General features: G+C 40.4%; 1 protein-coding gene across 1 annotated transcript in view; it reads right to left on the bottom strand.

Annotated features, from left to right (window-relative positions):
- Ptpn2 (protein tyrosine phosphatase, non-receptor type 2) overlaps positions 1 to 9,586 on the bottom strand; it is a 77,642-nt gene extending 68,056 nt beyond the window's left edge. The window contains exons 1-2 of the mRNA XM_013027143.1: positions 9,542 to 9,586; positions 9,123 to 9,213 (exon numbers count right to left, since the gene is read on the bottom strand). Of these exons, the coding sequence (XP_012882597.1) occupies positions 9,123 to 9,213; positions 9,542 to 9,586 (136 nt within the window). The remainder of the gene's footprint in view (positions 1 to 9,122; positions 9,214 to 9,541) is intronic.
- Positions 9,587 to 11,069: the final 1,483 nt, after the last annotated feature.

Genomic DNA, 11,069 nt, shown 5'->3' with positions numbered 1-11,069 from the left:
CACCTCTGGTTTTTCTCTGAGTGTTCGTCTTTTTGTTGTTGTCGGTCTCTTGGGGAGATTAAGCGTTGGAACTCGAACTCTCTTTTTGGTTGGAGAGAGCTGTGGCGTTTCCCTACTGCCCCGTCGCCATCTTGGTCCCCCCTCCTTCACATCTATTATTTTTTTAAAGGGCCATATTAGAAACCATCTGCTGTGTCCCTCAACTTACACAGACCTCATCTTATGGTACTTAGGAAAAGGCAATTGGAGTCTTTAATTGTTGCCCAATTTTATTAGTCTCATTTCACATCAAGTAGGAGAATAGTCTCTGATTCTTATATAAAAGAAAAAAAAAAGAAAGGAAACTAATAGCAACTCCCTGATTGCATCTGAAAACTGGAAAGGTGTAATAGTTATAGATGTTTCAGTGGTGTGATTGGGTAAACATAGGATGAAATGAGCATTGCTAGTTAAGGATGAAATTGTAAGGTGTATTTTTCTTAGACACAGTATGTATACATACATACATATGTCCATTAATAAAGTAAGGGTGAAGACAGATGGAAGGTTTGAGTTACAAGAGACTAGAACACATTTATTCAATGAAGTGGAAAAGTAGAAAGAGACTAAGGTCACAAAGAAGAGTAGTGTTGGCAAGATCTTATGTGGAGGAAGGAAGAACAGAGGTACAGAGGGATAGCCTAGGACAAGAAAGGGTGGGGTCTGCTCCTGGGACTTCAGAAAATGATTAGTACAAATAAAATTAAGTTTTTAGATGGTAGAGAATAAGTTGTCAATGATTTCTTGATTTTACATTTTCTTTTCTGTAAAAATTTGAGACAGATGGTGTGCTGCAAAGGGTGAGAGAGTGGGCGAATCTAAAAGATGATTTGCTCAGGTCAAATCCATAGCTGAATGGCAATAGGAATAAGGATGGTATGTAGGGATACAGTGAAATATATTAAGCCAGTTGACATGGGATGCATTCAAGATACATACTCATTAACCCAGGGTTAGAAAACACAAAGTACTGATTATTCTAAGGTTAGAATTTCATGGGTTGAAAAATTAAAGGTCCAAACAGATTTTTGTAAAATATACTAGCAGATCTAAAGCCAAACCAATATGAATGTGCCCAATCTCATCTAAAATTTATTAGCAGGATAGTTATTAGGTAGATATATGGAGTAGAAAGGAAGTAATAATATAGTATAATAAATGAAACAAAACAACAAAGAAGAAGGCAAAGAATAAAAATACTACAAGTAAAAGTGCAGAAAACAGAAAGTAGCCTTCACTCAAGGTATCATATTTTAAGATTTCAGAGGTGAAAGCTGGTAATGTTGGCACACTCATATAATCAGCACTTCAGATGCTAAGGTAGGACAAACACAAACTCAAAGTCAACCTAAGCTACAGAGTGGCACCCTGTTTCAAAAAAATAATAATAATAACGGGCTGGGAAGGTGGCTAAGTGGTAGAGTGCTTGCCATGTATGCATGAGTCCCTGGATTGGATTCCTCAGCACCACATAAACAGAAAAGACCAGAAGTGGCACTGTGGCTCAAGTGGTAGAGAGCTAGCATTGAGCTGAAATGCTGAGGAACAGTGTCCAGGCCCAGAGTTCAGGCCCCATGAGCGACAAAAAATAAATAAAAACTTAAGCTGGGAGCCAGTGGCTCACGCCTGTAATCCTAGCTACTCAGGAGGCTGAGATCTGAGGATCCAGGTTCAAAGCTAGCCCGGGCAGGAAACTCCATGAAACTCTTATCTCCACTAAACCACCAGAAAACCGGAAGTGGCGCTATGGCTCAAGTGGTAGAGCACTAGCCTTGAGCTGAAGAGCTAAGGGATAGTGCCCGGGCCCAGAGTTCAAGCTACATGACCAACAAAAAATATATATATATTAATTAATTAATTACAAAATAAAATAAAATTTGGACCAGGTGTGGTAACTCAAGCCTGTAATCCTACTCAGGAAGCTGAAATCTGAGGATTGTGGTTCAAAAGTCAGTCCAGGCAGAAAAGTCTGAAAGTCTTATTTCCAATTAACCACCAAAAACTTAGAAGTGGAAGTGTGGCTCTCAAGTCGTACAGTGGCAGCCTTGAAACAACAACAACAAAAAAAGCCAAGTGAGAGTGTGAGGCCTTGACTTCAAGCCCAGTTCTGACATAAAAATAAATATTAGCTAGAGTCGGTGGCTCACGCCTGTAATCCTAGCTACTCAGGAGGCTTAGCTCTGAGGATCATGGTTCAAAGCCAACCCAGGCAAGGAAAGGCGGTGGAACTCTTATCTCCAATAAACTACTAGAAAACCGGAAGTAGCACTGCGCTCAAGCGGTAGAGTGCTAGCCTTGAGCTGAAGAGCTGAGGCACAGCCGAGGCCCAGAGTTCAAGCTTCATGACCGATGACAATCAATAGATAGATAGATAGATAGATAGATAGATAGATAGATAGATAGATAGATAGATAGATAGAGATGATTGAAGATCAGCATGAGAGCTGATTAAGTGTAGGAACTCTAAAGTTAGTGTTAGCTTGCATATGTAGAGACATGAGGTCTCTCAGGATAAAGAAGACACCAGGAAGAACAAGGTGTTAGAAAAACAGTGAGTGACTACTAAGTCAGTAGAGAGACAGATATCAGAGCAATATTGGGATGTATCCAGAGCAAGAGGCCATTTCCATGTGTACGCTGAAGAACACTGGCTTGATACTAAGAAATGCTGTGGAGACATGGGAAGCAAGAATGAGCCTCCTCTACCTGAGAGAGACCAAAAGAAGATAGCTGGCTCAAAGGGCATGCAGCCTTCAACTAATGAAAAGTAGGGAGGGTACCCACTAAGGATTTGCTCTTTGAAGAGTGAAGTTCAAGAGGATGCTAGAAGTGCTGGCAGGAAGGGCAGTAGGGGAACACAGTAAAACCTCCTGTGAGGAAAAAAAAGGTCAATTCCTAATGTTAATAAGTTCTTACAAGGTTAAGTGAACACTCTTCACTGAGATGGTATATAGGAAAAGCCTAGCAACAATGAAAACAAGAAAGGACAGAAAAACAGCCATTAACAGTACAACACTCTGGCCTCCCTCTCCTTTTTATTTATTTATTATTTGTTTGTTTTAATCTGTGCTGGTGCTGGGGCTTGAACTCAGTGCCCAGGCAGTGCACTGTCTCTGACAGGATTTTTGCTCACGGCTAGTACTCTACCACTTGAGCCACAGCTCTACTTCTGGCTTTTTAGTGGTCATTTGAAGATAACAGTCTAACAAGTTTCCCATCCTGGCTGGCTTCAAGCCATGATCCTTAGATCTCAGCCTCCTGAGTAGCTAGAATTACAGACATGAGCCACCAGTGTTCAGCTCTTCATTTTATTCTTTGTCTTGGTGGTTGTGCTAGGGGTGGAACTTAGGACCTACCTCATGTTAGGCAAGGGCTCTACCACTACACCTTAGCCACAAGCTCATTTTTAAACTGGCTCTCTGCAGCATTCAAGAGAATGTACCCAACAGGTAGTTAGGGCTATATGTATAAAAAAAGATTACAAGTCACAAGAATTTTGCTTACTTGTGTAATCAAGAAGGATTTAAATTACAAATGTCTGCCAATAAGTGTGTCAAATAATGTAAACATGTATGGAAAGGTAATAATGAAGTCTGTTGCCATAACTAATAAAAAAAAATGTGTCCCAATTCCAATCTAAGTTTTTCTGCAAGCTGGGTGCCAGTGGCTCATGCCTGTAATCCTAGCTACTCAGGAGGATGAGATCTGAGGGCCATGATTCAAAATCAGGGCAGATAAAGTCCATGGAACTCTTCTCTTCAATTAACCACCAGAAAACAGAAGTGGCTCTGTGGATCAAAGTGGTAGAGTGCTAGACTTGAGTGAAAATGTTCCAGGACACAGGCCAGGCCCTGAGTTCTGCATTTCAGTTCTGCTAAAACTAATGAAAAGATTCAAATGTAGCATTCACAATAACTACAATTATAAAACATAATGCCAGGTGCTGGTGGCTCATGCCTGTAATCCTAGCTACTCAGGAGGCTGAAATCTGAAGATCATGGTTCAAAGCCAGCCCAGGCAGAAAAGTCCATAAGACTCTTATCTCCAATAAACCACTCAGAAAACCAAAGTGGTGCTGTGGATCAAGCAGTAAAGCACTAGCCTTGAGCTGAAGAGCTGAGGGACAGCACCCAGGCCTAGAGTTCAAGCTCCATGAACAACAACAAAAACAAACAAACATAATTAAAGGTTGGTTGTGGTGGTACACACCTGTAATCCCAGCCCATAAGAGGCTGAACCAAGAGGATCCCGAGTTCAAGTCCAGCCTGGATTCAGAGACACACAGACACAGACACACAGACACACAGACACACACACACACACACACACACACACACACACACTTTTCAAACATCAGTACTATAAAAAATAAAAACTCTTCAGCTCAGTGATTAACAGATTTTGACGTAGTTAGGTAACAACTAAGAGTCAGAATTTCTACTCATATCTCTATATCAAAAGCTTCAAAAAAAAAGTCTATACTATCCTTGAGTGTATTTAGATTTTTAAAAAAAAATATATAAAACCTTTTTTCATCAGGTGCCAGTGGCTCGGCCTGTAATCCTAGCTACTCAGGAGGCTGAGATCTAAGGATCGCAATTCAAAGCCAGCCCAGGCAGGAAAGTCTGTGAGACTCTTATCTCCAATAAACCACCCAAAAACCAAAAGTGATACTGTGGCTCAAGTAGTACAACACTAGCCTTGAACTGAACAGCTGAGGGACAGTGCCCAGGCCCAGAGTTCAAGCCCTACCACCAACACACACACACACACAAAAAGCAAAGCAAAGAAAACCTTTCTTCTAGTCATCTCTACAAACACTTCTAACTACTACCGTAAAGAAAAAGGGGGTGGGGGGGATGGGAAGGGGAAACAAAGGAGGAGGCTACAATGCTTGATAAGAAATGTACTCATTATCATGCCCATGTAATTGTAACCCCTCTGTACAGTATTTTCACAATAAAAAATAAATAAAAATTAAAAAAGTCTAAGTGAAACATAGCATTTACAATAAACAGATTTATAATAAAATCTATACCAACAAATAGCTTCTCATTTGATTTGCTCAAATTCAGCCAATTACTCTTCATAGAAACATAACTTGGCCAACATAAAAACATTTTGTTCATGTAAGAATAAAATTATGAATTTTCTTTTTTTCCACAGAAAGTAATAGATTTCTGTTTTATATCCAGACCCTAAATACCCCACATATAATCAGGCAGTATACTGTTATAAAGTCTGTGGCCTGGATATGAGGGCAATCTGGCTGCGACATATGTCACCCCATTGATCACCAGGGTTGATTTGGCTGATCTGGCTGGCTAGGCGGGTATCCCCTCCCTCCCTCACCGCTCCATGTATGTCCCTCCCGAAGCTGCATGCTCGGTAAAAGAGAACAACCATCCCTGATAGAGGACCGGTCTTTGGTCAAGAGTATATGAGAAAAGGGGCTGGGAAGGTGGCTCAGTGGTAGAGCGCTTGCCTTACATGCTCAAGGCCCTGGGTTCGATTCCTTAGTACCATATAAGCAAAAAGAAAAAAGCCGGAAGTGGCGCTATGGCTCAAATGGTAAAGCGCTAGCCTTGAGCTGAAGAGCTGAGGGACAGCGCCCAGGCCCAGAGTTCAGGCTCCACGACCGGACCCCCAAAAAAAAAAAAAAAAAGAGTATATGAGTAGCTGCCCTCCTCTGCTAGAACCTCCAAACAAGCTTTCAAGGTCCATAAAGTCTGTGACCTTAAATAGTTATTTACTTGATACAAGAAAACTTAGCATATCAGCAGCCCACCCTAGTCAAGTATGGGAAAGAACGAGAAACAAATCAGAATGTGACCACTTTTACAGGAAAAGAACTATAAATTAGTATGTGCAAGATTCTAATTTTTAATTTAAAAGAATTTTTAATCAGAAAAAAAGACAATAAACTAAAAAGTGTTTTGGGGTTTTTTGTTTTTGTCGGGTGTGGGTCTTGAACTCTGGGCCTGGGTGCTGTCCCTGAGCTCTTCAGCTCAAGGTTAGTGCTCTACCACTTGAGCAGCAGTACTACTTCTGGTTTTCTGGTGGTTAATTGGAGATAAGAGTCTCACAGATTTTCCTGCCCCAGCTGGCTTTAAACGGTGATCCTCAGATCTTAGCCTCCTGAGTGGCTAGGATTACAGGCATGTACCACCCTCACCTAAACCAAAAAGTGTTTTTTTTTTTGTTTGGGGTTGTTTGTTGTTTTTTTATTGGTTGTGGGGCCTGAACTCTGGGTCTGGGGGCTGTCCCTGAGCTCTTCAGTTCAAAGCTAGAGTTCTACCACTTGAGCCACTTAAGCTTAAGCCACTTACGCTTTTTCTGCTTATGTGGTGCTGAGGAATCAAACTCAGGGCCTCATGCATGTGAGGCTAGCACTCTACCATTGAGCCACCTTCCCAGCCCCCCAAAAAGTATTTTTAAGTGCTCTTTTTCTTCACACTTTTCTGTTTTACAAATTTTCAGCATTGGGTATACACTACTTTTGTAACTGAGCAGGAAGGGGAAATAAACCACCAATTTTTTCACCAGTACTTGAAAAGGTTATAGAACATGAAAATGAAATACACAACAAAATGATTGCAATTACTTTAAAATTAAAGATTGTGGTTACATGCCCATAATCCTAGCTACTTGGGAGACTAAGACTGGGAGGATCAAGGCTCAAGGCCAGACCAAAAGACTTCTCAACCATAGCTGAGCATTACAGTGGCTCATGCTTGTCATCTGAACTATATCAGAGGCTGATGTTTGAGACAATCACTGTTCTAGGAAAGCTTGGACAAAAAAATCAGACTAGCTGGGCACTGGTGGCTCATGCCTGTAATTCTAGCTACTCAGGAGGCTGAGATCTGAGGATCACGTTTCAAAGTCAGCCCAGGCAGGAAAGTCCGTGAGATTCTTATATCCAATAAACCACTAGAAAACCAGAAGTGGTGCTGTGGCTCAAGCGGTAGAGTGCTTGCCTTGAGCTGAAGAGCACAGGGACAGCGCCCAAGCCCAGAGTTCAAGCCCCATGACCAACCAAAAAAAAAAAAATCTGAGACTCAAATTTAATAGAAGTTGGAAGGCATGATGGCACATGCCTACCATAACAGCTATAAAGGAAAGCCTAAAAGAGATCTATAGATCACATTGTAGGAGTGTAGAGCAGAAAGCAAGACCCTATCTCCAAAATAACCATTAGGAGCCAGGCACTAGTGAGTGGGTCATGCTTGTAATCCTAGCTATTCAGTAGGCTGAGATCTGAGGGTCACAATTTGAAGACAACCTACGAAGGAAAGTATGTGAAACTCTGAAGTCCAGTTAACTACCAAAAGGCTGAAAGTAGAGCTGTAACTCAAGTAGAACAATACCCTTGAGCAAAAAATTGTCCTGATTATCTCCTTGATTGTCAGGGACAATGCCCAGGCACTGAGTTCAAGCCCCAGTACAAAATTAAAGAAAAAACTAGCAGGAATCTTTAATTCCCATTTCCCATACAGTTTTCCCTTTCTCCATACTTTGTTATACTAAAAAAACACACTCAAACTTTCACTTTGTGAGAGTCTTCTTTGTGAAACACCATATAATGCTCTTCCTGAACAGATCCTAAGGACTTATGAGTTTTTGTTGAAAATGTGAAGCTGAGAGAGCCCTTACCCACCATCTTGTGTCAGAAAGGGACAAACCTGAGCCAGGAGCTAAATCTCTCTCAAGGTATATGTATGTAATGTGTTTAGCTTTGGTGCTTTTCTTTTTCTAAATCTGTGTTATCCAAAATGGAAGCTTTCTGTTTCCTCTCCTAGAATGATGACTATTTAAGAGTAGACACAAACCAAGTGTCAGTCAGTGGTTCACTCCTAAAATCCTAGCTAGCTACTCAGGAGGCTGAGATCTGAAGCTCTTCAGATCAAAGCCAGTCTGGGCAGGAAAGTCCATGAGACTTTTATCTCCAATTAACCACCTAAAAAGCTCAAACAGTAAAAAGCTATCTTTGAGTGAAAAAGGCAAGGGACAACACCAAGGCCCTAAGTTCAAGCCTCATACCAATGGGGGGAAGTAGAGGGAGGAAGAGAAAGAGAAAGAGAGAATGGACAACAGAAAAGCAGAGATGAGGAGAAAAGAGAAGTCCATTCCAGGTGTTTCAAGACACCAATTTCATTGCTGGACAGAGATGTTTTCATTTAAAAACAAATATGCTATAAATTATTATGTATGAAGATAATTTGGGATTCGCCGCCTTGGTATTCACTGAAACACAGGCTACTAAGAATACCTTATTTTATAGGAAAAAGCTTTTTATAAATTCAAAACTTTTGTAAAAGTTATTTTAAATAAATAAAAGAGGGGGAAATAGAAGAACCTCATACAAGAGGTCATTCTCAAGTAGGAAAGATATAGGCAAATATAAGGACATTTTTGTTGCTTTTTTTTTTTGCCAGTCCTGGGGCTTAAACTGAGGGCCTGGGCCTGTCCCTGAGCTGCTTTTGCTCAAGGCTAGTACTCTACCATTTGAGCCACAGCATCACTTCTGTTTTTTACTGTTTATATGGTATTGAGGAATCAAACCCAGGGCTTCATGCATGCTAGGCAATTACTCTACCACTAAGCCACATTCCCAGCCCAAGGACATATTTTTTAAAAGGAAAACTAAAGGGTAAAGGGAGAAGGAATGCTTCTGTTCAAAGGATTCTGTACAGTAAGGTTTATCCTAACTGGGAAGTGGACCTTATTAACTAGTGCAAAAAAATCCTAGAGGCATGGCTTAGGGACAGAGTGCTTGCCCAGCAAGAAAAAACAAAATCATACAACTTTCAGTTCAAATCCTAGCACAAAAAAGGAAAGAGAAAGGGAAGGAAGGGAAAAGAAAGGAGAAGGTCAAAATAAGGGCAGCTATATTTGAAGGAAGAATAAGTATAGTTTATTTCTTGGCCTTCTACTATATTATGCTTTAAAAGCTTTTGAGAATGTTATGTCAATTGAAAAAAACTTACAGCACTTATTAACCCTGACCCCAAATCATCCTCTTAACTTTGTCCTGTTTCTTAAACAAACTAGAAACATGAACAAAAAGTCACAGTACTTACATGGGCTTACATCTCGGTATCTGTTTCGATCTCTGTTTTCTGGAAACTTGGCCACTCTATGAGGATAGTCATGAGACTCATTTCGAATTTCCTTAAAATAACAAAGATATATTTCAACATCCCTTTTAAGAATTATACTGAAACATAAATTTCCCCAAGAAGTATACAATAACACTTACTTAGTAGTTTATGACATGCCAAGTACTGGGCAAAGCACATTGTCTATGCTATGTCACTTAATCCTCACAACACTAGTGGAAATGATGCTCTTCACCATTTTACATGTAAAAGATGGCAATGTAAAAGATGGCAAGCATTGAGAAATTCAATTTGACAAAGGTTAAATATCTACTAAGTGTCAGCCAAGTCCTTTACACCCAGGCACCTGTGTTTGATGTTTTTAGCTATTTACCGCTTACCATAGGCTCTATTAACATATAGCAGTAAACAAGCATGAAACCCATTATGCAGCAGAATTAATACAATGGACATATTAGTCACAGCATACTCAAATACTGATCTCTCTTGTTGGAGATACCTAAATTCTGGGGGGGTTTTTGTTTGTTTTTTTGGGGTCCGGTCGTAGGGCCTGAACTCTGGGCCTGGGCGCTGTCCCTCAGCTCTTCAGCTCAAGGCTAGCGCTCTACCACTTGAGCCACAGCGCCACTTCCGGCTTTTTTCTTTTTTCTTATATGGTGCTGAGGAATCGAACCCAGGGCCTTGAGCATGCAAGGCAAGCGCTCTACCACTGAGCCACCTTCCCAGCCCCAAATTCTGGGGTTTCTAACTTAAAATTCTTAGTAATTTCTTCACTTTCATGGCACGTAACTGTTCCTTTGAGAGCAGAAATATCCTCATTATCTCCACTTATTTTTAGAGCCATGATTAACTAGCAACAATATACCTTTAAGGTTCTTTGTATTTCACTATATAAGAAATTCTGTAAAGAGTATCTATATTAAGCAGTCTACCGTCTGGTGTACCAAGTATAGGACTTTTTTTTTGATGGGTGGTGGGGCTTGAACTCTGGGCCTGGGTGCTGTCCCTCAGCAAGCCTAGCTAGCACTCTACTACTTTGAGCCATAGCACCACTTCCTAGATAGATTTTTATCTCCCAAATCTTTCTAAGCGCTTATCAGGCAAAAATAAAAACATTATTTAGCCCTTATAACCCTGCCCCAAAGTGTGCTTTGTAACAATAAAATTAAATCAAGCTTTTATTCATGCCACATGAAAGAAAACAGAATTCTAAAAGTTAGGTTATCTAATCTTTTCATTCATTAAAATAGTTCATTTCTTGATGAAATGTCCTTCCAAAATTCCTTACTCTATTCTTATACCCTTGGGCCTAATGCAAAAATTCTTCTGTGAAGAGTCAAAAATATAAGGTACTCATTAGACACTAGGTTGAAAATGAACTATACAATTAATTTGTGGGATGGGGACAGAAGGGAAAAACTGGGAGAGAGTGAGGGACTGGTGACATTGCCCAAGAAGAAATGTACTCATTATCTGACTCATGTAACTCTAACACCTCTATATATCACCTTCATAATAACAATAAAAAGGAGTCAAAATATTCTTTGCATAAGCCCACCCCATCTTCCTGAGAGAGAAAAAAATGGAGATAAAATGTTATAAAGCCAGGCACCGATGGCTCATGCCTATAATCCTAGCTACTCAGGAGGCAGAGATCTGAGGATCGAGGTTCAAAGCCAGCCTGGTGAAAGAAAGTCCATGAGATTCTTACTCCAATAAACCACTAGAAAACTGGAAGTGGCGCTATGGCTCAAGTGGTACAGCGCTAGCCTTGAACTGAAGAGCTGAGGGACAGCGCCCAGGCCCAGGGTTCAAGCCCAACGACTGACAAACAAACAAAAAAAAGTTGCCGAACAAGTATTTTATTATAATTTAGAATGTAATCAGGATACCTATAAACTACAATTA

Source organism: Dipodomys ordii, unplaced genomic scaffold (genome assembly GCF_000151885.1).
Source record: "Dipodomys ordii isolate 6190 unplaced genomic scaffold, Dord_2.0 Scaffold100, whole genome shotgun sequence".
In the NCBI taxonomy this organism is placed as follows: domain Eukaryota; kingdom Metazoa; phylum Chordata; class Mammalia; order Rodentia; family Heteromyidae; genus Dipodomys; species Dipodomys ordii.
This window is presented reverse-complemented; position numbering and strand designations above follow the sequence as displayed.